At 51.3% G+C, this 23,569-nt stretch overlaps 9 protein-coding genes and 1 non-coding gene across 10 annotated transcripts; 6 read left to right on the top strand and 4 right to left on the bottom strand.

The window, feature by feature from the left end:
* Positions 1–684: 684 nt before the first annotated feature.
* On the top strand, positions 685–2,029 carry POX_a00185 (uncharacterized protein; the record flags this gene model as incomplete). Its single annotated transcript, XM_050109133.1, has 2 exons — positions 685–1,278; positions 1,349–2,029. 2 exons carry the CDS (start codon positions 685–687, stop codon positions 2,027–2,029), a joined length of 1,275 nt encoding a protein of 424 aa, XP_049972901.1.
* A 472-nt stretch (positions 2,030–2,501) lies between these two features.
* Positions 2,502–4,085, top strand: POX_a00186 (Serine O-succinyltransferase; the record flags this gene model as incomplete). The annotated part of the gene is made up of 1 exon (XM_050109134.1): positions 2,502–4,085. One exon carries the CDS (start codon positions 2,502–2,504, stop codon positions 4,083–4,085), a length of 1,584 nt encoding a protein of 527 aa, XP_049972902.1.
* A 1,662-nt stretch (positions 4,086–5,747) lies between these two features.
* Positions 5,748–7,684, top strand: POX_a00187 (tRNA threonylcarbamoyladenosine dehydratase 2; the record flags this gene model as incomplete). Its single annotated transcript, XM_050109135.1, has 3 exons — positions 5,748–6,207; positions 6,251–6,337; positions 6,408–7,684. The coding sequence occupies 3 exons, from the start codon at positions 5,748–5,750 to the stop codon at positions 7,682–7,684; spliced, it is 1,824 nt and encodes a 607-aa protein (XP_049972903.1).
* A 1,051-nt stretch (positions 7,685–8,735) lies between these two features.
* POX_tR003 lies at positions 8,736–8,820 on the top strand. The gene has a single exon. It is a non-coding gene; the product is annotated as a tRNA-Pro (tRNA).
* A 764-nt stretch (positions 8,821–9,584) lies between these two features.
* Positions 9,585–11,067, top strand: POX_a00188 (uncharacterized protein; the record flags this gene model as incomplete). The annotated part of the gene is made up of 3 exons (XM_050109136.1): positions 9,585–10,116; positions 10,184–10,692; positions 10,792–11,067. 3 exons carry the CDS (start codon positions 9,585–9,587, stop codon positions 11,065–11,067), a joined length of 1,317 nt encoding a protein of 438 aa, XP_049972904.1.
* A 376-nt stretch (positions 11,068–11,443) lies between these two features.
* Positions 11,444–13,691, bottom strand: POX_a00189 (uncharacterized protein; the record flags this gene model as incomplete). Its single annotated transcript, XM_050109137.1, has 2 exons — positions 11,444–12,905; positions 13,033–13,691. The coding sequence occupies 2 exons, from the start codon at positions 13,689–13,691 to the stop codon at positions 11,444–11,446; spliced, it is 2,121 nt and encodes a 706-aa protein (XP_049972905.1).
* An 865-nt stretch (positions 13,692–14,556) lies between these two features.
* Positions 14,557–15,386, bottom strand: POX_a00190 (uncharacterized protein; the record flags this gene model as incomplete). The annotated part of the gene is made up of 2 exons (XM_050109138.1): positions 14,557–14,670; positions 15,321–15,386. The coding sequence occupies 2 exons, from the start codon at positions 15,384–15,386 to the stop codon at positions 14,557–14,559; spliced, it is 180 nt and encodes a 59-aa protein (XP_049972906.1).
* A 1,474-nt stretch (positions 15,387–16,860) lies between these two features.
* On the bottom strand, positions 16,861–17,764 carry POX_a00191 (uncharacterized protein; the record flags this gene model as incomplete). The annotated part of the gene is made up of 2 exons (XM_050109139.1): positions 16,861–17,540; positions 17,635–17,764. 2 exons carry the CDS (start codon positions 17,762–17,764, stop codon positions 16,861–16,863), a joined length of 810 nt encoding a protein of 269 aa, XP_049972907.1.
* Positions 17,765–18,748: 984 nt separating this feature from the next.
* POX_a00192 (uncharacterized protein) lies at positions 18,749–20,199 on the bottom strand (the record flags this gene model as incomplete). The annotated part of the gene is made up of 2 exons (XM_050109140.1): positions 18,749–19,839; positions 19,896–20,199. 2 exons carry the CDS (start codon positions 20,197–20,199, stop codon positions 18,749–18,751), a joined length of 1,395 nt encoding a protein of 464 aa, XP_049972908.1.
* A 429-nt stretch (positions 20,200–20,628) lies between these two features.
* Positions 20,629–23,400, top strand: POX_a00193 (Phosphatidylinositol 3-kinase; the record flags this gene model as incomplete). Its single annotated transcript, XM_050109141.1, has 2 exons — positions 20,629–20,687; positions 20,745–23,400. The coding sequence occupies 2 exons, from the start codon at positions 20,629–20,631 to the stop codon at positions 23,398–23,400; spliced, it is 2,715 nt and encodes a 904-aa protein (XP_049972909.1).
* Positions 23,401–23,569: the final 169 nt, after the last annotated feature.

The raw sequence follows: 23,569 nt of genomic DNA on the forward strand, positions 1-23,569 counted from the left end.
TTGTATAGGATGATGGAAACGGTCTATAGCCTCGTTTGACTACTTGCAGATACACGTAGGAGACACCTATGATGGGTAGCATAGAGATCGCAGAGATTTGGCAAGACCTTACCAAAAGTTTCTCCGGTCGAATCATATTCTGGGTCAGGGTTTGGTAGTTACCACTGGTTGAGCAGTAAGTGTCTGAGACCGACCAGACCACGAAGTGGATGTGCGTGGAAGAACCTTGGGGGTCCTCCCCCGGAGTGGATATTTGATTTGACGATCGAGACATGCCTCTCTTCATCCAGGCTTGATCAATTCCAGAGATCGTAAGAGAAAAAGAAAAGTCTATTTCCACTCGGGATTTTATCTCTGTCTGTCTGCCTGGTGATCAGCCCAGGCAGTCACTCAATTTTGTACCCGTACATATTTTCCACACCAAAATCCTCTCCCCTGATGAATCATTCATGAAGAAGCTTCAAGGTCCCTTTGACCCGAGCTCAGACCGTGTCTTTCATTTAAATCATTCTTGGGGTTATCATTTCGAGGGCTCTTTCAAACATTGGTGGCACTAAACGCTTCTTGTGTGTTTGGACAAATCTGGTCTGGAGGCCTCCACTGATCTTCTCTATCGTACCTTACAGCGGACATCACAGCGCTCCCAAGCCTGGGAGGCGTGCACTTGACACAATCTCTATCAAAATGCGCGCTCTCTTCGACTCCCACGTTGGCAAGAAGGAGACGTTGAAGACCAACGCTTCCGTGCAGTCCATATCAGAGAGTCAACTGTCCAACGACGAGCCGCCATCGGAAGCTACACAGCAAGCGAAAGTCCCATTTGCAAAGAAAAAAAGTCTTCTTGCGACTTTGATCGCACGGCCTCTCAGCAGAAGACGAATTTTCGTTATAAGTGGTATCAGCTTTTTTGCCTTGGCACTTGTGGTTCTGGCCGCTGTGCTCCCGGCAGTCTTCGTCAAAGCGCACAAACACAACAACCCGGAAGACGCATACACTCTCGTATCGTCAGCACAAGAGGATCCAAGCTACCATGATTTAAGCAATAAACCCATATTTGCTGTTCACAACTTTCCAGATCCAGGGCTTTTACATCACAACGGCACTTGGTATGCTTATGGGACCAACCCGAGAAAACATGACCCAAAATCTATCCATGTGCCAGTTGCCATCTCGAAGGATTTTATCAATTGGACGCTCAAAGAAGGCTACGATGCGATGCCCACACTAGGCGACTGGGAGGTTGCTGTCAACCATTGGGCTCCAGATGTCATTGAGCGAGTAAGTGTGCCCCGTTGGGAGAAGTCAGAGCCACCCATAAGAAGTTGCGATCTAATCGGACCTGTCTTAGGATGATGGTAAATTTGTCCTATATTATTCGGGACAGGCGGAGAATGGCCATGGACATCACTGTATTGGGGCTGCAGTGTCAACCAGCACCGACCCTCTGGGGCCTTTTGTCCCACTCAACACACCGCTGGCATGTCCTCCCGTATATGGAGGCGCAATTGATCCCTCGCCTTTCCGAGATGTCGATGGGAAGCTCTATGTTGTCTATAAGGGCGATGGAAACAGCGTCGGCAGTGGTGGCTACTGTGGCAATAGCGTCATCCCACGACGGCCGGTCCCTATCATCTTGCAAGAGCTAGGAAAAGACGGTATCACCAAAGTGGGCGAGCCGGAAATCATTCTCAACATCAACGACTCGGACGGACCACTCATTGAAGCTCCCAACATTATTCGAAGACATGATGGAACGTATTTCCTCTTTTTTTCCTCACATTGCTTTACCTCGCTTGGTTATGATGTCAAATACGCTCATGCCCGGTCTGTCAAAGGCCCGTACACTCGGGCAGAGCGCCCACTGCTGCAGACGAGCGACTTTGGATTCGAGTCTCCAGGGGGTGCGACCCTATCGCTTGACGGCACAAGGATTGTCTTTCATGCCAATTGCGGCGAATACCGTTGTATGTACGCAGGCGGAGTGGACATCCAATCCATCAGCAAAACTGCTGTCCTTGCAGCTTTGTAAATCATGAAAAGTCTCGTCATTTGATTCGTTGTTAAAGCCAGAAACTGCGTCGTGTCGAGGTGTTTGGGCTGGTTTGAGTAGATAGATTGGTGCTTTTTGCTGTCCAAGATTAATCCCAGCCAGCGTCTGTACCTACAGTCATATATTCCTTTTTTTTGTCTTTCGTTTCTTGAGATTTGCGTCGAAAAAGGGCTCAGTCCACGGTTGTCAGCCCCTCCTTTCAGATGCTTAATGTGAAGCCCACTGAATGTCATTTAAGGTCCGCGGAAAAGAAGTAATGCCCCGCCAATCACGGCGGAAGCAGATGACGCCATGCCGTTACTGCCGCCTAAGGCATTCCTCCATCCTCGGCTTGTGTAATCATGAATTATTGCGGGCGATAGTCGTGGAGCTTGGACAGGTCGAGCAATCGAAACTGCCACCTTGCAAACATCTTGCGGGGTTACAGGCCCTGCTAAAGCCGTCTGTAAACATGTCGTCTCTTTACACTTTTTCTCGTGCTTCATCGCGCACGATTCGAGCGACACAATGGCGAGTGAACGGACAAGCAAGCTTCCTCTCCGGCAGGGCTCGGCCGTTATCGGCCCATGTTAAAGCGTTGCATAGTGCACCTTCACGAAAGTCTTCAGCGGCGACCGCGACGGCGACGGCGAATGCAAAGGACTCGACCAACCCGCCTATGTCCTTTCCATGCCTCGACGCACAGGACGCCAAATCACAACAGCTCTCTGCGCGGTCACTACAGTCCGGACCCGAACCATCGTATACCTCCGGCCAACACGAGCGGTTTCATTGTGAGGAGCCACTTCTGCTCGATTGGGGTGGCAGACTGCAGGAATTTGATATCGCATACGAGACTTGGGGTCAATTGAATCAGAATAAAAGCAACGTTATCCTCTTGCATACCGGATTATCAGCTTCGAGTCACGCACACAGCACAGCCGCAAATCCCAAGCCGGGCTGGTGGGAGAAGTTTATCGGACCGGGTCTGCCTCTGGACACAAACAAGTACTTTGTGATTTGCACCAATGTGATCGGAGGCTGCTACGGCAGTACAGGGCCATCCTCGGTGGACCCTTCAGATGGCCAGCGGTATGCGACCCGATTTCCCATATTGACATTGGAGGATATGGTTCGCGCGCAGTTCCGGTTACTGGATTACCTGGGAATTCAAAAGCTGGCTGCCTCGGTTGGATCGAGTATGGGAGGCATGCAGAGTCTCGCCGCGGGCGTTCTGTTCCCCGAGCGTGTGGGCAAGATTGTCAGTATCAGTGGCTGCGCCCGAAGCCACCCGTACAGTATCGCGATGCGTCACACGCAACGCCAGGTATTGATGATGGATCCAAACTGGTCCCGCGGGTTCTACTATGATGCAATCCCACCACACTCAGGAATGAAACTCGCGCGGGAGATTGCGACCGTCACCTATCGCAGCGGACCCGAGTGGGAAATGCGATTTGGGCGTCGTCGTGCAGATCCCAGCAAGCAGCCTGCACTCTGTCCTGACTTCCTCATCGAGACATACCTTGACCACGCAGGCGAAAAATTCTGCCTGGAGTACGACCCGAACAGTCTTTTATATGTTTCCAAGGCCATGGATCTCTTTGACCTCGGCCATGAGAATCAAAGCCGAACCCGCCATCGTCGGGCAGAGTCTGAGATTCGCATCGCTCGTGGAGAGGGCATGCAGAATCAGTCCGACCCTGCTTGCAGTCTGACCCTACCTGATAAACCATACGAAGAACAGCCTGAAGCTGCTGCCTCCGTTCCCTCTCCTGATCAAAAGGTGTCATCCGTGGAGTCCAATGGGCCTCCGAAGGACCTCGTCCGGGGCTTGGCTCCTCTGAAAGACCACCCCGTCTTGGTCATGGGCGTTGCCAGTGACATCCTTTTCCCTGCGTGGCAGCAGCGCGAAATTGCAGAGACTCTTCGTGCAGGCGGCAATAAGAATGTTGAGCATATAGAGCTTGGCGAGGACCTCTCGTTGTTTGGTCATGATACATTCTTGCTAGATCTCAAGAACATCGGTGGCGCGTTGGGCCGATTTTTGGAATAAGATGTGAGAGGTGAGTTCATCTTCGCAGCATTTGGTCAGAACCCGCTACTCGGCCTGAGCTCGGATATGATTCCCTGGGAATCTGTATATATTTGAATTACGTGCGATCACATACAGCCTTGCATGTGTGGCGTCATATTTGAAATCTAATGCACCAATTATTTGCACATATCAGTCTTGTTGCCTCCCAACCGCCCGCTCTTGCGGATTATAACAGGTGGGGTGGAATAGCTTCGATGAAGATTCGCCAAATGCTGGATCACCACAACAGTTCAGCGATGTAAATGCCCGATGTCCTGGCAAATAGGTACACCCCTTCATCGCGCCAAATTAGGGCAGACACCCTCCATCCATAGCTTGATATCTAATTTGCTACACTGCCTGTACGTCCGATTGGCAAGACACCCGCCGCGTCTGGGCGGGAGCACCTAAGTACACGGTACAGTCAGTAGTCTTGCCCTCAGAGTAGCTCCCAATTGTGTAGTCACCGGTAACCAGATCATGAGATGTCGCGAGAACATCCACCCGAAGGCGTCGGTTACCTGCAGAATTGGCTTTGGAATCATCACCGGGCAAGGTTGAACGTGAAGGAGGAAAAAAGTTAGATGTTGAGCTGATGTCCAAATATTTATAGAAGGACTTTGGGTCGACATTGAAAGATGTGGACGATTCGTTGAATTCGATTAGTATACATGAAAGTTAAGTATTGTCTTTTTGACCGATGTAGATTATCAAATCTATTCATCAGTCGCGAACCCTCGGATTGAAAACTACCTTTTTTTCGTCACTCGTCATCGGCATGCTCGACGTCGTTGCCCTTGAGAGGTATACAGACGGAGCAACATCATATGTAGAGTCCTCGGAGTATGCGACAGAGTGGCTTCGTCATCGGGCGGCCTGTTGGGCCTGTTTGAAGAACAACTGGGTGGGTTTGAAGGATATGACTCCTCAGGGGGATCGCATTTGAGAAACGTGAGATTGACAATAAATGCTTTTTCGGATTCTGGGAATGTCAGTATGTACACGAGAAGGTCAGCTTCGTTCATTATCGATGTTGAACAGCTCTGTTGACATCAACAAAAAACAAAAAAAGAAACATCCGTTCGGGCGGACCATGGTGAATGAGTTGGCATTAGTCAAAGGTCTCTCGGATCTCTGTTCATTTTCTCAGTCACCCACCGCGGGCTCGATGTCTCCTTCCACAAGTTGCAGCATGATGCCGCCGAGGGATGGTGTCCATTGGCCCATCCAGAGATCCGGACGTGTCCTGAGAAGCTCTTATGTGATGGTTATCGTCATTGAGACTGAAAGAAACATTTGCTTCAATCAAACATTACATCTGGATGTAATTATATCAGCGGTCAGATGGTGATCTGCTATGATTGCCATGATTTCGAAGCGGCAACATACCTTCTGCGCCGACGACGACAAGAGATGCCAGGTGCATTTCATACGTAGGACCAGCGCGTCGGCGGATACCAATGGCCCACGGAGGATGAACCGCGGCCTCTCACGTGATGATACCGTGTCTATCGTGGTTCCACTGATGAGCGCATCGGTATGCAGGCTTGCGAAAGTACTCTTTTGAGGAATTATCACAAGACAATTGTGCTTGTGAATCTCTCATCGGTAAGCTATACCTCCCCCAAACCACCCCCGAAAATGACTCGCTCTAATTCCCGATGGTGGCACGCCTCCGACGACGCCGATCTTGCCTATGGATTCGATTCTGACGATTTGAATACTAGATTCGCCGGGCCCTCCCATTCTGCTCGCCCAACACTCACTCGTGAAGAGCTTGATCGGTTAGACACACGAGCGCAAGGAGAAGATCCAACCAAGAGCGGATTAATCGAGAATATGTCATCTTGGCTACACCGGCAGGCCGGGTCGCAAACGTCCCAACTTGCGACAACGGCGGTTCTGTCCGGTGCGGCTGTTGCCAGTGCGATTCTTGGATACCAGGCCTACCGGCGAAAGGAGGCGGTACACGACCTGAAGGCTTCTATCCCAGGGCTGGACGAAGAAAATCCTGCGAGCAAGGTCGGTTCTTTCAAGTATGGGTCTGCGCAGCACTCGTTTCTGGGTGTTGCTTGTTTGGGCCGCCCGGCATATTGGGCAGGTAACTGACATGCGGAGTGCAACGTAGCTCACTCAATACGGAGCGCCCGACCTTACTATCCCATTGAGCAAGGAGGATGAGCGCGGTGCTGCACTTGCTCGTCGCGCGCAGCAGGGTGATTACGATGACGGTGCGATCCTCTCCACCTACGGAGTAATTTGAATTACCGAGCTAACGAAGATCGCGTCCAAACAATTTAGATCTGATCCTGGAGCAGCTCGCACGAAACCGTGTCTTCCTCAAGGATGAGGGTCTCGCCAAGCTTCGAGGGTCTTACATTGTGGTCGTGGGCTGTGGTGGTGTCGGATCTCACGCTGCGGCGTCCTTGGCTCGTTCCGGAGTCTCCAAGATTCGACTGATCGATTTTGATCAGGTCACGCTTTCTTCACTGAATCGCCACGCCTTGGCCACTCTCGCCGACGTGGGCACGCCCAAGGTTCACTGCATCCGGAGGCGACTGGAGCAGATTGCGCCGTGGGTCATGTTTGACTGTCGCAATGAACTTTTCGGCAAGGATGCTGCCGAGGACCTTCTTGGGTCCTGGACGTTAACCCATGAGGGAGAAGGCCGTCGCCCAGACTACGTGCTGGATTGTATTGACAACATCACATCCAAGGTGGAATTGCTGCATTATTGTCACAAGAATGGATTGCCGGTGATTTCATCCATGGGTGCGGGATGCAAGTCAGACCCGACTCGCGTAGTGGTGGGCGATATTTCGACGAGTACGGACGACCCGCTTTGCCGCAGTACGCGGCGCCGGCTGAAGATGCTGGGAGTCAACACAGGTATTCCCACCGTCTTCTCCACCGAACGAACCGCTCCCGGCAAGGCGAGTCTTCTCCCACTTCCGGAGGATGAATTCTCCAAGGGTAAGGTGGGCGAGCTGAGTGTTTTGCCCGACTTCCGAGTCCGCATCCTCCCCGTTCTGGGCACGATGCCTGCAGTCTTTGGCTACACGCTGGCCAATCACGTCATCTGTAGCGTGTCTGGATATCCGCTCGATTACAACACCGCTGGCAAGGGCCGTGAGAAGATGTATGATTCGATCTTGGCCTCACTGTCAAGCTTCTTGGAGAAGCAGGTCCGTCAGGTCGGGGGGCAAGATCCCGTCGGTCTTCGCCTGCCTATCGGCAAGGACGATGTTCAATATCTTGTCGAAGAGGTGTTCCGCGGCAAGAGTGTTGTAACTGGTCTCTCCAATCGCCTTGTTCTCATTCCTTGGACGGTCCCCGCGCAAGGCTTCCAGATGGATCTCACCTGGGAGAAGGACGGGCAGAAGCTTTTCAGGCTCGATGCGGCGGATTTGGTCTGCATGACCAAGGATGAGGCAACTCGTCATGAGCGTGAGGTTCTCCGGGGTGGGAAGAGAGCTGAGGAGCTGTATGACGAGGTGGTCTTGAACCGGGTAACCTTGAGGCGGAAGGAAGTCGAGGAGTGGAAGACGCAGAATGAGGAATATTTCCAAGTGCAGTAGCTCTTGGGGATACGATGATCTTTTGGGGGTTTTCCTTGAAAACAAGAATGATGAGCATGATTCAGCGATGAAATATCAAACGCGGAATGCATTCTGTACTATATCGTGGATTTTCTTTAGAATCGCAGTCTTTGGCCTATTTCCAGTTTGACCGAACTTGGCTCCAGCGACTGCCCGAAGGACACATGAGGGTTGGAGCCATTCTAACTTGGGTATGGAGGAGGTTACGAGGTAGTTTAGGTACCCGTCCTGGGTGAATCAATGTACTCGGTACCCCTACCTAGGACCATCTGATGTTTGGGTCTAGTTACTACGTAGTATTTCCAGACCGGTTGGGTTCGGCTGGGATGGTTGGGATATTCGGTCGGTCGGGCAGTTGTCCTGGATAGAATTGATTCCATTTGATATTGATGCTACACCCACGGTACCATGAATCAAACAGCTCTACCTATGACACACATGTGCCGGGTGCACCGGGTGATTCCCGATTTTTTGATTGGATTATGTGGTCGGATGGAGTCTGTGGTCAATTAATCCATTCGCCTGCTTACTTTCCATTCGGTTGATCTCTTTGTTGCACGTCGACTGTCTATGATATGTCCGAGGATTTCAATTGTCTTTAATCGGGTTCGGGGTTGATAGATCAAAGTGTTTGATGGTTCTTCCAGACAAGGTCAGTCTGAGCAGACACCAGAAGATATGGGGCACACAGGTGTCTATCGTTCATCTGTTCCCACCAAAATATAGAACCACGTGGATTGTTGCCGCACTCACATCGAATGCCAATGCCCACCGGTTGATCGAACAAAACGCATGGTGATCGTTCTTGGAACCAAATCAACTCTATGCGAATTAGAGTCTGGTGTTGAAATTGTTAATGACACTGAAGAAATCAAAATGGACGACCATAATTGGGTACCATTCAAAACAGTCTTTGGGATTGCTGTTGCCACTCCATACCAGTATTAGACCGGTGACTGGGTGAATGGCGGCTTCTGGTGAACAAATGCTTACTACAAGTACGCAAGATCTGTGCCACATTACATGAAGAGCCCGGATGGTCTAGTGGTATGATTCTCGCTTTGGGCCGCAAACCGAAATGCGAGAGGCCCCGCGTTCGAATCGCGGTTCGGGCCTTCCTTTTTTGTCTTTTCATCTTATTTCCTGACCTTCTATTTTTATGCGGATGGTTTTCCGCTTATCGTTCTCTGCCTTTGGCCCCACCGAGGATCCGCCGGCGCCGCTGGCGAAGGTTCCGCTCTACCGCGCAACACTTGGGCTGTCTTTCTCGGTCGCGTACGAGTACGAATCCTCCGGTTCTTCTTTGAATTCAGGTTCATAGGTCGGTACCCTTCGGCGACTGGGCAAATCGCCCCCAAGCGGCCACTTGGGCCGCCAGCCAAGGAACCACCACGTTCGGACCACATGTGCATAGTCTTACTGCCTAGACACAGGCTGGAGACCCAGGTCCCCATGTCTCGCCCTCTGTCTCGCCTGGCTTGTCTCCTTGTCAACACGGGTTGACCCCCCCCCCCCCCCCCGGGGAGAGTTTCTCAAGTCCTTTGCACCTGAGCTTAGTTTGTAGCCTCTCTACTGGGGGATGATCGCATCTCCAGACAACACGCACCCCGGCCCACCCCCCATCCTCTTCGCCTCGTTGGTCTCGGTTGGAGCTCTGCCAAGTTCCAGCGTGCGCTTGCTGTCGCCGACCCGCCCGCCAAGCACTACTCCCCTTGGACTCTGCGCAGCGACTGATCATTCATCGATTTGACCTGGGATCATACCTTGAATGTTGTTTTCTTTTTTGTTTTCCGATGTGATATACCACCGCCATACAAATTGACGTGCTTTATGATTTTCACCCCCGAAAGCATCATATAGAATCCACCCTTATCTCATCATGGCTTCCTACGAACGCGATCATGAACTCCGTGACCCATACAGTCGCACATCTCACGAGCAACGCGCCCCGTCCCACGTCGCACGCCTGCTAAGAACGATTCGCAATGGCTGGTCATCTGGCAGCGGCAGCAGCAGCAGCAGCTACTATCCCCTCTCATACTCGCCCGACGCCCTGAAGAAATCCAGCTACGCCCAAATAGCACTATCCATCGCCTCGGCACCACGCTTTCGCCGCTACCTTCTCGTCTATCTCGGATTGGTCCTTCTCAGCTGGGTGGGATGGTCGATGGTGTTACATCCTCGCCTGACGGAACGCAACTCGCTGATTCACGCGCTAGACCCGGCAACGCAAGCAGCAGTCGGGGGATGGTTCGGGAGTAATGCGCTTCCGCGATTCGATGGTCTGACACACATCCGGACACTGGACTCATCATTGCTGCCTGGACCGCAGCCCAAAGGACACAGCAAAGGCTTGAGAAGTGAGAGGCGCTTGGTTGTGGTCGGAGATGTGCATGGATGCAAGAAAGAACGTATGTGTGTGGGTTTGCACCCGAGGACTCCCTGCCCCGTATTTCCAAAACCGTTGTGAACTGATAGATCTCTTTGACACAACAGTCGTCCACTTGCTGGACAAAATTGAATTCTCCACGGCTGACGGGGACCATCTCATCCTGACGGGCGACCTCATCAACAAGGGCCCCGACAGTACCGGGGTAGTGGATCTGGCTCGAGATCTTGGAGCCTCCTGCGTCCGGGGCAATCACGAGGATCGCATCTTGCTCCTTCGCCATGAAATTGAGGCCCAGGAGACGAGTCCAGCGAACGATAAAACTCTCAAGTCGCATGAACCCTCCGACAAAGAAACCAAGGAGCTCGAATTGGCTCGTTCTTTAAGCGCCGACCAAGTCAAATGGCTCGATGCCTGCCCGGTCATCCTGAATGTCGGCCAGATTCCCGACATGGGTCAGGTGGTGGTGGTTCACGCCGGGCTGGTTCCTGGCGTGGAGCTGGAGAAACAAGATCCCTCCACGGCGATGACCATGCGAACAATTGACCTGGACACGCACTTCCCCAGCCCGTCTAACAAGGGAATTGCTTGGGCAAAGGTAAGCTTGGAGACCCTCCCGGTGTTAACTGGGCGATTAGACGCAACTTTGCTTACTTATTTTTTTTTCTCTTCTTCTCTCTTTTCTCTGCTATTAAAGATGTTTGAAAAGCACCAATCGATGCTCTACTCGAGCCTCAAGTCCACGCACAAGGATCCCCGATCGCAGACCATGACTGTGATTTACGGCCATGATGCCAAAACGGGTCTGAAAGTGCGCACCTACAGCAAAGGCCTCGACTCTGGCTGCGTCAAGGGCGGTCAATTGACCGCCTTGGTCATCGAGGACGGCGGAAAGCAGACGTTGGTACAAGTGAACTGCAAGAACGATTATACCGCAACGAAAGAGAGCAAAGAGAAGCACGAGAAGGCGTAAAAGGAGCCGAGAGAATTGGCCTGATATTATCCGACACTTTATGGGTCGCACATCACTGGTGCTTGGTGCATTGCATTTGTACTGTATTGTCTTTGTTTCGAACACTCTTGCATTTCTTTCCGCGCTCTTCCTTTGATCTACGACGGAATTTCGATTGCATAGCCTGTAGCCTATAGTCTATACCTTTTAATTGTCAATACACCCCCCCGAAGTGAGGGGTAATTTTATTGCAATGTGGATAGGGATAAGAATAGGCAGAGCAGAAAATCCAACTTCTTCGTTGGCTTGCCATGCAAGACGCAGACTATTGACAAGATCATTCCAAGGACACCCATAATCTCTCTTTATTAAAAAGAATGTAACCCTCTTCGACTTCCTATGCTGGGTAGAAAAAGTCGCCGCTGGCGGCCCAAGTGGACGGCACTGAGAAATCCTCGTACCACTGACCCCCCAAGGCATTTGAGTGGACATACCCGAGCTGGAAATATTCGGGCTGATTCCGTCGTTGGCGCGACCACGTAAAGTCCGGGACAGAATCATTATCTTTCACCTTCATGCCTTGGTATCGGAGGACATCGTTCACAATGACGCTGATCCCATCCACATGTGAAGGAAGATCAGTAAAGGAAAACGTGAGATGGTTTCTGTCGTTGAGGTGTGGCGGGACCACTGGGGGAGGTTTGGTGCCTAGACGCCCATCGCCCAGGAGTGACGCGGGCGTCTGGAGGATCGAGTCGAAGCCCCAGCGAGCGATGCCGTTGATGAACAGGCCGAGTAATAAGCCCTGGAACAACAGGCTAGGGCGGGTCTGGAGTGCGGTTCCGGGGATGAGGAGAAGCGCAAGAATGTAGTGGTGCAGACGAAGATTCATCCGCGGGACCAGCAGGAGCAGAATGATGCCGAGAACCAAGATGCCGTAGAATCTCAGCATGGACAGCAGACGACCTTCGCGACGGAAACTATGCGCCTGGATAAAGAATGTGACAATGAGAACACCGATGATGATGATCAGCGCCGTGATCGCCCCTGGTTGCTGTTGGAGGTCATGGGGAGTCAGACGCGAGATAGGTATCCGGTCAAAAGTGTCGCTGTTCAATGCGCCCACCCAGCAGGCTCCGAGCCAGAGGACAGTTTTATCCACATGTGCTTCGAGACCATCGAGAGTCTTTCGAATGCAGAAATAGTACAGCACGAACCCGACAAAGGCACCGGGAAGAAACCGGCCCAAGCCTACCTGCAGCAGGCCATAGAAACTATCCGAGCCCGGGGGATCAGATGCCATGGCGACCTGGAACCAGACGACGAAGAAGATGACGCTGTAAAAGACCGGCGCCGAGGTGATAGTCACGGAGAAGATGACCGTCATGATGACGGTGAAAGCAAAGAGTGACCAGCGCACATCCACACATTCCACCAGTTTTCCTCCCTCGCTCGAACCAGGCGAGGGAGTGATTTGTCGCGTCAATACAAACGACATGGGGAACGAAGGCTGGAACGGGATACTCTCGATGCCATTTTTGGTGTAATTCTCAAAATTGTCTCGTTCTCCGCGACGGTGAAGGATCCCACATCCACCCTTTGCGTCGCTGATGAGACCAGCGTGTAGTGCCGAGGCACAAATGGAAGAGTCGCCACGATAGAGCCCACTGTTGCGGCCATCCAAGCGGAATGGCTTGCCCCCAATCACGAGGGGACGGTAGTTGTATGATCGATTGCCAATATTGTAGGGCTCTAAGAGTATGGCATTCGAGCATCCTGCCGGACAGCTGAAGGCGAAAGACTGCTCGTCAAATGGACGGCAGAGATCTCCATTCAAACCACAATCCGTGGCATTGGACCTGCAGTGGACTGGTCAGCCTTTTGCCCCATAGAATCCCCGAACTAGAACTTCCATCTTGTTCACGCCCCCCCTCACTGAACATCTTCTCCTTCTCCTTGCTTCAAGTAAAGAGTCTGAAAACATACCACAAACGATGGTGACACGACAACTTCACCGGGCGACCATAGCCTGGAATCGCCTGGCCCGCGACAGCTGCCTTTAGAGACAAGAAGAACACCAGAATCCAAACGACCAGACCTCCGGCGAGCAATGCGATCTTCATATTCCGCGTGTGAGCCCAGCGGTCCACGAACCGCGCGGGCGCCGTCTGCCATTTTGGAAACCACGGCCGGACGCGATACACATGAGGCGGAACTGGGCCGCGAAGCCAAGCCACGAAGCCATTCATCGTGCACGACAGCGGCGGATCCCACCGGCGTCGGCTACTCCCTGGCCGCTGCTCTTCCAGGTAGTCATCCAGATCCGAGTCGGAGTCCGAAATATCCAGATGCAGGTGCGCATCTATAGAAGTCCCCGCCGGGAGGAGCGGGATACTTCCCAGCTCTAGATCGCCATACTCGTCGCTGGCCCTGGGGATGGCACGACCGTGGGCGTGAGCCTTGACGTCGCGGCCATGTTTGGCAGCAGCGGAGGTGTTAGTAGGACCTTCCTCTTCGTCCTTGTAGGGGAGCGCAGGCCGATTCTCCAGGTCCAGGGAGTCGGTCGGGCTCAGGCCAGCAGCTTGATCGGATGAAGACGGACTGTCCACATACTTTTCCTCCTTCACCTGATCTGGTGAAGTCATATTTGCATGGTGGCACGGGTTCAAGTGTGGTCACAATGTCAAGAAGTCGTTGTTTTTTTAATCCCTTTTCTCATTTTTCCTTTTTTTTTTTGCCCCAGAATTCCACCACGACCGAGTGAGACAGCGCACTGAGCGCAGACCGAGTCTCCATTTTGCCAAGCAGTTAAGGAATGGCCCCCGACCCAAAATGGTGCCCCGTTCCACCCGCTGGGACTCTTTCCAGTCTGGATGGATCATCTCTTGTCTCCACATGTACAGTATGTCTTGCCAATAAACGTGGAAGGAATGATGGTATTTGTACAGTACAAGTAGAATGAGTGAACCGAGCCACTTTCGAAAGAAGATGACCATCTGCACATTGGAAAGCAAAAGTCGAAAAGAAAAAAAAGTAACAAGCATCTCGTCCCGGACACAAGTTCCGATTATGTTAGTTCAAATCTTGAGTCCTAGGTAGCAGTGGGTACCGTGGTTGAGCCTGAAAGTCTGTCGGATCAGGAACACAGAGCATTGATACTACACTGGTATAGTACTTTGATCATCTATAGGGTTGACTAACTTTGGAAAGCCCGTGAAGCATCGGTCAATTCATGAATGAAACTCATCGCCAGGCGAGGAGACCCCGCCCCGATTGAGAAGTCCAAACATCCTCCCTTCCAATCATTCAAACGGTAACATTCAACGCACGAGGAAGCCAGATTTGCATGAAAAGAAAGTTGAGGGTATCGATGTAAATCTCATGACTCATGATAGATCTCATATTCCGACCGTTACTGCCCACTGCGACCGGGATAAGTCACGGAGGGTATACTGTCTTGTTGATTGCCACCACAAGACCTGAGTGCTGGGATGAATAAATGAGATCGTGTCACGAAAGAGCCATTTTCGCAAACTGAGTACGATGGACATCCCGCCCAGCCTCGGGCGAACCGAACTCTTGCTTTGTGGTCTCTTGGTGGACATGCGCCGAGGCAGCATGTATCTAGTAGACAGATACTGTCAGCCACCCTGACGAGGCCGGGCGCTGAAGAATCGAGTCAGATCGAGAGCCGGGTATCTGTGGGCTGGGGGGGGGGGGGGGGGGGGGGGGGGATGATTTCAAATAAACCACTTACGTTCGAGCACAGCCTTTGGGAGTACAGTAAATGCAGCAGAAGCACTAAAAAAAAACCAAAGAGGCAGACATACCCGATCAGTCTGTCAAATTCCAACTGAGGTGCAAACGGCTGAAGAGGCAGTAGATGGCACAGGTACTGCGTAGTACGTACCACCAGAGCAGTGATGAACCAGGCGATCGCAGACAAGAAGCAAAAGGCCTCAATAGCCTTACATAGCTCACAGTCCGAGTCTTCTTGGGAGGGTCAGGACTGAATACCGATGCATCCGTGGTCACGGATCGCAGCGACCAAGAGACCAAAGGCGGCAACCCAGGCGAAACAGACTAAGAACTCCACCAGATGATGTATATAAGCCAACTGTGTTCGTATGAGGAGCGGACAAGTCTTTATGTCTAGGTTTTATGCAGACTCTCAGTGCACTTACGTGGCCACATAATCAAGGTTTCAGCAAGTGGAAGCAGCCACAAAAGACGGGCCCCGAATTAAAAGAATAGTAAGAGGTTAGAATCCATACCGCCGCAAAGGCAATCTCTGAGATACGCAGCGGGACTGAAAAGGAACGGGAAAAAATCGGAGTCATGGTGATGGATCAGCGTTAAGGAATGAGATGCTGAAACCGCCAAACTTTGCAAGCTGACCTGGGCTTTGATAGAGCTGTTCGTAAGACATGTAACGAGAGTGAGAGCAGAGCAAGATCGTGATGGGGAAGATATAAGGTTTATCAATCAACCAACGCAGCTGGATCGAATGGACGTCTTCGGCCTTGCACAAATCAACGTATAGGTATCAGTCAGGACACAGGTATTGAATATAGGTAAGCTTAGCTACTAGATACTATCAGAACACCCTCGAGCTACTAGGAGCTAGCTTCTTACTGGGTTGAAGCCCCAATGGAGACCATCCCTGTCTTGGTCAGCCTCGAGAAGCAGTAGACGGCCTAATCCGAAAAAAGAATTATCGTTACTTATCGCCAGCTGAGTCTCGTCGCATCGTGTCAGGGCAAAGGAAAATAGACTCGACGTGTACGTGGGTCCAAGTGCCAGTCCTCGTTGCGTCTTCACAGTGCATTTTTGTTATGGCCAAGAATCCAGTCTTTCAGAAATAAATGAAGAGATATGTAACTATGCTAGGCGGTATTTTGTTCACCATCATCCTAGAAGCATCTGACCTGATAGCTTCTCTTTCATGAGATCCTCCATCATCGACTACCTTGAGTCAGCACATGGTCTGTCCAACATTTCTCAAGGCGCCACTAGTGCAGCGTTTGGCATTGGCAGAGGTCAATTCGAACGTTGGGGGGCCTTATGCACTTGGCCCTCAAAAAATAAGAGCCCCCGATTTTGCTTGAGGGGAAATAAGACCCTGGATAGTTTACTATTGCATGGCACCTGTCTCACAAGCGCCAATCTTGACGAGTCAGGGAGCGACACAGCCTTGCCCCTAGGTGAGATCTGGCTTGGAAGGTACGTAAATGTGTGCCTAGCATATACGGTCACGCGATGCCACACCGATGGCAGAATGATGATGTGCTGGTTTCTTGGTTTGGAACGCTGGGCCAAAGAAATAAGGGCAATTAAGAAATCGAAGGGGCCGGCCGACTGACCTTTGAGCTGACCTTGCACTGGATCGCTGAAGTACATTCCGCTGGACAACTAAATCACTTTCCTATAGAAATACAAGACTTCATCAATCATACAAATAAAACCCGAGCTTTGGTTGTGGGTGTCTCTTGACGATCAAATAGACATTAGCGTGTGAAGAAAAAAAATGAAAGGGGAAAAGATATCAAAAACTCGAGGCAAAACTCCGCCAGGTATCATACAACACATTTGCCCCCACAGCATACACTCGATGCACTGTCCTAGTGTCCCCGCAATTTCAGTTCTGATCAGCAGGTCCAAGCTGTAAGCCCTGTCAACCCAGCCCTCCAACTCGAAGTTGCAATCTACCTGTCATCGCAACACCTTTCACTGCAACTGCCAGGTCCAAAGAGCCCATGTCGACAGACAAAAGAAAACGAAAAGACAAATAGAAAGAGCAATACTTTCTTCTGCTCAAGAGCGCTTCTTCCCATCTTGCAAGAACCATGCCATCACATTTTGGAATACACCCTTTCCACCCGTCTCAATCACATCGCCATGGCACGGAATCAGACGATCAAAGTCCCACGTATTGATCCGCTTCATCGACTCGGTGAAGGCGGGCCGATCCTTCGCCGACAGCAGATACCATGCAAATCGCCGCTGACCCATCGCGGAGCCCTCCGTGTTCATGACCGAAGATGCCAACTTGGTCCAGAAATTCATCGAGCTGCGCTCGGGGGTCCGTGAATACTGTTCCTTCGCCGGCAAATTGAACAACAGATCGGCCTCGATGACGGTCCGGGTCGGACGATGGAAGAAGACCAATTCGCGCGATCCATGTCCGTGCACATATTCACATTCAAACTCGGCATCGAATTCCTCCGAGATGGACTGCGGCTTGTCTTTCCTAAAGACGTGTTCGAAGGGAGGATCGTTGTACTTGCTGGATTGACGTTTCTCATAAAGACCCTCCGGTGCGAGAATGGATGCTTGCGGGAAAGCCTCCTTCCATGAGCCCACGTGTAAGTGGTGCTCGAGATCTGGGGCAGCGATGTACTTGACGTTTCCGCCGAGGGAGTCGATCTTTGAACGAACTTCCGGCGTGAGATTGACGGGCGAGAAGACGGCGAGAGAGCCCGAGGCAAGCTTGACTGTATTCACGTGCCGATTGAGACGTTAGTCACATGTGAAACTACCCCCACCATACTTTTGCTTCCTGACTGGGGGATTGAGATAGCGGCCTACCGAGGGTTCCACGGCCACCAAAACGAACGATACCGAAGCGTGCGAATGGAAGACTCATCGTGACCATGTTCGGAGTGATGTCACGGATCACCATCGTCTCCGATGGATTGGAAGGAAAGAGTTGAGGCATCTTGATATGCTGGCTAGTAAGTGTATAGAGGGAAGCAGGCGCAAACGGGTGCTCGACTTGGAAAAACAGTAGACTGGATGCAGCGCGACAGAAATATAAAGAGGTTGCCTTGTTTGATAACTTGTCGAGTGATTTGAGTCCGAAGGAAGTTATTTGCGTGTGTGCAAATCACAAAAAAAAACCAGGATCCATCGAGGGCAGCACCGACCACTCTTAAAGTCCACGATAAGAGTCCCCTTGTACAACATGACGGAGACCGACGCAACTCTAAAAAAGCTCCGGAACCACCGAGGATGACGTCATGACATGAAATGGGCCGCTAAATTGGCCGCAGACTGACAGCTGACGGAGAGGCCCCAGGCCTCGGCCCAACTCGACTGCTGGATGGGGTGGACTGGAGGCGGGTGCACCCGGCAGAATTGCATAAGCAGCCCCTTCTGGCCAGGCCCGACTTGTTCTTAAATGTCAGCATGAAGAAGGCTGATGCTGTATTGGAGGATAAATGTGCCATTATGAAAGAGAGGTAAAGCATAACTCGAAAATACACGTGATACTTTGACCACAGATAGAAGGCTAAAGCTACCCCTGAGAAAATCTGAGACGAGGGGTAGACTCTTCGATTTCTAAGCACTTGGGCGAGCTCCAGCCAACATGGTACCTGATGGTTCGTTTGCCATTGAGATTTGAAACGTAGGCTAAAACGAATCGTTTTCAATTATCGAGGAATAAGGGGTTGGTTGTAGCCCGAAAAACGAGAAAAGGGCTCGATTTTAGGTGGCAGAATGAGAACGGAAATAGATGGTGTAAATCAAGACTATTTACATAATACTAATGTAACCAAATGATCCATCAATACTCGAGCACAAGTAGTCACAGACACACACATAGTCACTCACGCACACCAGATACAAAACAGCAGAACCAGGGGTATCGTAATCATAAAAACCACCAACAAGTGCAACATTCAGTTCCGAGACCAGGCCCCTACCCGTACCAGGTTTGGCGGCTACCTTCATGGGCCTCCTCTCGGTGAGGAATAATGCTTTTTTGGATTCCAAATTCGCGCACAATTTCAGCCCAGGTCTCAAAATCTAGGCTGAAAATTGCCTGGTGTTTTTGAATTCCTTTAGCCTGAGCCTCATGGGGAGGATAAGGGGCCGTATGTTCTAGAGACAACGGGGTTGGCGCGTTAGCGAAAATTGAGCCAGTAGCCATGAGCAACTGAGGAATCGTGGTACACTTACGCAGAGCTGGGGTTCCAAAGCCAGACATGATGAGACCGGCATGGCCGTCTCGGACCAGAAAACTGACATAGAAGAGATTCTCTATGCTCTGGCCAAACGACTGGGGATTAATACAAAAGTGAAAAAGACAGATGCCTCCGGTGGAAGACGTGTGATACTCGTGCATCACTTCCTGGACTCGCTCTTCAGTGACATCCTCCTCTGCGTTCAGGATACGATTGACAGTGTCCTCGGCCTCCTCGATGGTCCTGTTGAGGAGCTCGTTGATTCTCTCGCACATTAACGTCAAATTCGAGTCATCCTGCTGACCCAGATCTTCCTGTCCAAGCTCCTGGGGTTGAACCACCTGAGTGGCATCGAAGCGTTCACGCCCAGCTCGCTGCGTCAGTTGACGGGTGCGCCTCTGGATCGACAAAGGACCCAACAGGAAACCTGAAACTGCCGGTCGCGAGTTGTTATGAGAACAAGCCATGCGACCAAGCCAGTCCCAGTTCATCGCATCGCCCGCGTCTCCCTCATCGCTGTCATTTGGATCTTCCTGCGTTTGGGGGGGTCGCTGGCGACGTTGCGTGCTTCCGTTACTCGCACCGGGTCCGCGGCGCATGTATGAGATGCACTTTGAGACAAACTCATCGACGTCGATACCTGCCGAAGCGTCTCCGAGTGCAAGTTGGGCAGTCTTCTTGTGCGTTAGATCGGCAGCACTGACAAGGAGACGCGAATCGATCGTGGCATCGGAGGTCTGCTTGACTTTGGCGAAAAGCCCATTTGCAGTTTCGAGGGTTTTGAGAATACCATTGTTACCCGGTTGTAGGTACTCGCTTCGGGAGTCTGAGACAGAGGTGATAAGCAAATCGCCCTCATTTCGGGCTCTTGGGGGTTCTCACCGTTCAACTCGGTCACGAGGTTCCGGTAAGTTTTCCGAACCTCTCGCCTTTGTTCCTCAGGCTGATCTGGATCATAGAACTGCCTTTCTTTCCGTTGCGCTGATGGCTGCGACTGGCCATTCGGTGTACGATCAGTCAAGCGGGGACGCTTTAGTTGCTGGCTGCGCGACGGCATTTGGACATTAGATCTTTTACGGGAACTCCGTCGCTGGTTTTCTTTATCGGAAGACGAGTCGTGAGATAATGAGGAGCTAGAATTTCCAGCAGTGACTTCGTCGAGCTGGGATTGTGCGATGCGGGCCATTGTCGATTGCCATCAATCCTTGGCGCCTTTGGTACAAACGAAAGTCGGGGTTCGTCAACAAAGAAATGATGTAGCAAACTGTTTGTCAGACAAGGGCGAAAATAGTGTCGATCGTGCGCAATTTTTTTTCTTTACACGAACAGAAAATGCTGTCCACCCGACAGACCGTACTTTCCATAAGTTTAGCCACCGACCGATTGGGAATTTCCAGTTGATAGATCTCCCCGTCGCGTCTACTTCGCGTCTTGCACGTGAGCGCGTCCTTGACTTCGCCGTCACATGATAGCCCTTGTCCTTCGAGTGGATGAGCTCAAGGCACGTGATGATAAGTGAGCAGTGCTCCCCGCATGGGGCCTGGCCCAAAACCCCAGATGTCGAGCTCCGATGTGACTTTCGACAGAATGCAGGTAGCGCGATGAGCCGGCAAGAATGGAAGCCTTCACATTTGCACTGTCTACTCAGTTGGATCTTCCATTATGGATCAAGATGTGAGTCTTTTGATGATTGAACTCGGGGCCGGTTTCCTTTTGCTTACAATCTACAAGTGGTTCGTTAGAGGGCAAACAGAAGCAAATCCCATTCTCTCGTCTTGTCCAGAATCCCCAATTACGGTATCTTGGGTCTTCTCAGAATCCTTGCTCGGACCTTTTCGTGACTGCACAGCTATGGGCGGACTCGAAGCCTCTTGGCGTTCCATTGCAGACCGCCTATAAGGCTTTCAAAGCCAGTCGAGTATGGAATGAATGGCTTCAAATGCCAGTGTCACTCAAGGATGCTCCGCTCAACACTCAAATTGCAATCACGGTCTGGGACTTGTCACCGCTCGCGGGAGAAAGACCTCAGGGACACGATGTTCCATTCGGTGGCACAACCGTCTCCTTATTCGATTCAGAAGGGAAACTTAGGATGGGTCGGCAGAAATGCAAAATCTATCGCCACAAGGCTGCAGATGGATTCGCTTCAACAACGACCCCTAGTCTACCAGCACCGAAGCGGCGGAAGCGAAGAAATAGGGCAGCAGAGGACCTAGAGCAGTCTCCGGCCGAGGCGGAATTAGAACGCATCGAGGTTTTGATCAAGAAGCACGAGATGGGTGAAATCACGCGCATTGACTGGATGGACCAAATGGTATTTCGCCAGCTTGAAAAACTCAAAATTCAGGCAGAAGAAGCGGCTCGCAAGAGAGCTATCTCTCTGAAAGCTTCGCGACAACGTCGGGGCAGCGCTGGAGGCAGCAATGACGACAGCTCCGGCGATGAAGACTTTGACGATGAGAATTTTGTCCTCTATATCGACTTTCCACGCTTTGATCACCCAGTTGTTTGGGCTGATCACCAGTATGCACCTCCGCCAGTCTCATCGTATCCACAGAACGCTCCTAACCATCCATCATCGACATTGAAGCCTGTTCCTGAAGTTCGCTTTGGTCCTGGCATCGAAGGTGCTGACGGTGCGGGTGTCATCAGAATTTATGACCCGGAAGTAGGGCAAGCAGGAAATCCTTGCGAAGATAAACACCGAAGGTTGATTCGGAGCCATCGAACCGGATTTATGGACCGGGATCTGAAACCAAATCCCAAAAATCGGGACGAACTCAACGTCATTCTCTCCTATGAGCCGACTCAAGATCTGACAGCTGAGGAGAAAGACCTTATATGGAGATTCAGGTACTATTTGACGCGAGAAAAGAGGGCATTGACCAAGTTCGTCAAATCGGTTAATTGGCGCGATGAAGGCGAATCCCGACAGGCCGTGGAAATCCTACCAAAGTGGACGGAGATTGATGTCGACGATGCGCTGGAGCTGCTGGGTCCAACATTTGACAATCCCGCCGTCCGTTCCTATGCAGTCGCACGATTGCGTAAAGCTGATGATGACGAGCTGCTTTTGTACCTCTTACAGTTGGTGCAAGCCTTGAAGTACGAGGAAAACTCCGGAAGGGAGTCGGAAGAAGCAGCGCATGACTCATCGCTGGCCAACTTTCTTGTCACGCGCGCTGCTACTAATTTCAAACTCGGGAATTCCTTGCACTGGTACCTCATGGTTGAGTGTGACGATCCCAGTCCTGGAACATTGTCCAATCAGCGCCGGCTTTTCGCTCGTGTTGAGTACTATTTCATGGCGGAGCTCGAGAAGGTCCATGCTGAGCACCGTAAGATACTTCTTCGCCAAGGGGAAATGATCACCGTACTTTCAAAAATCGCAAAAGACATTCGCTTCTCCAGAGAGACCCGACCGGCCAAAATCGAAAAGCTGAAAAAAGCTCTTCGTGATCCCAAGAATGAGCTGCTGCAAATCGATCCACCGCTCCCACTTCCACTTGATCCGGACGTTTCAATCGTTGGTTGTTACCCAGACGAGGCCAATGTGTTCAAATCAACTCTGTCTCCGCTAAATATCACATTTAAAACAAGTGAAGGGAAACGATATCCGCTTCTGTTCAAGGTTGGCGACGATCTTCGACAGGATCAACTGGTGATTCAAATTATCATACTCATGGATCGACTCTTGCAAAAAGAAAATCTCGACCTCAAATTGACACCATACCGCATCCTCGCAACCAGTTCTACGGCCGGTGCTGTTCAGTTCATTCCCTCCACCTCGCTTTCGGCAGCATCTGCCAAGTACAAATCTATCCTGACCTACTTGAAGGAGCACAACCCCGATGACAATGAGCCCTTAGGTGTCCGCAAAGAGACCATGGACACATATATCAAATCCTGTGCTGGTTATTGCGTGATCACATACCTTTTGGGTGTCGGCGACCGCCATTTGGAAAACTTGCTCCTAGCTCCAGATGGTCACTTCTTCCACGCCGACTTTGGTTTCATTCTAGGCCGTGATCCTAAACCGTTCGCTCCGATGATGAAACTGTGTAAGGAGATGGTCGAGGGTATGGGTGGTACGACCTCGCCCCATTACCTACAGTTCAAGCAATACTGCTATACCGCCTACACGACTCTACGAAAGTCCGCAAACCTGATTCTGAACTTGTTTAGTTTGATGGTGGATGCAAATATTCCTGACATCAGAGTTGAGCCTGACAAAGCCGTGCTGAAGGTCAAAGAGCGCTTCCACCTTGAAATGACCGAGGAGGAGGCCATCCGGCACTTTGAGCAGCTCATTGGTGACAGCGTCAATGCCATATTTGGCGTTGTCATTGATCGATTGCATGAATTCGTTCAAGGCTGGCGAGCATGAGGGCGAGTTAGTGCGGCAAGAAACGTGCGTCTCCCATGGAGGGTGTACGACGGAAAGGCAAGGGTTAAGATTTCGAATGATCCCACAGCTTGAGTCCAGATAGACCAACAGTAATGATACCCCTGATGATAATTTGTGCCATTTGCTCCTCTATTTTGACTCCTAATAA

This window comes from Penicillium oxalicum, chromosome I, assembly GCF_001723175.1.
Source record: "Penicillium oxalicum strain HP7-1 chromosome I, whole genome shotgun sequence".
Lineage (NCBI taxonomy): Eukaryota > Fungi > Ascomycota > Eurotiomycetes > Eurotiales > Aspergillaceae > Penicillium > Penicillium oxalicum.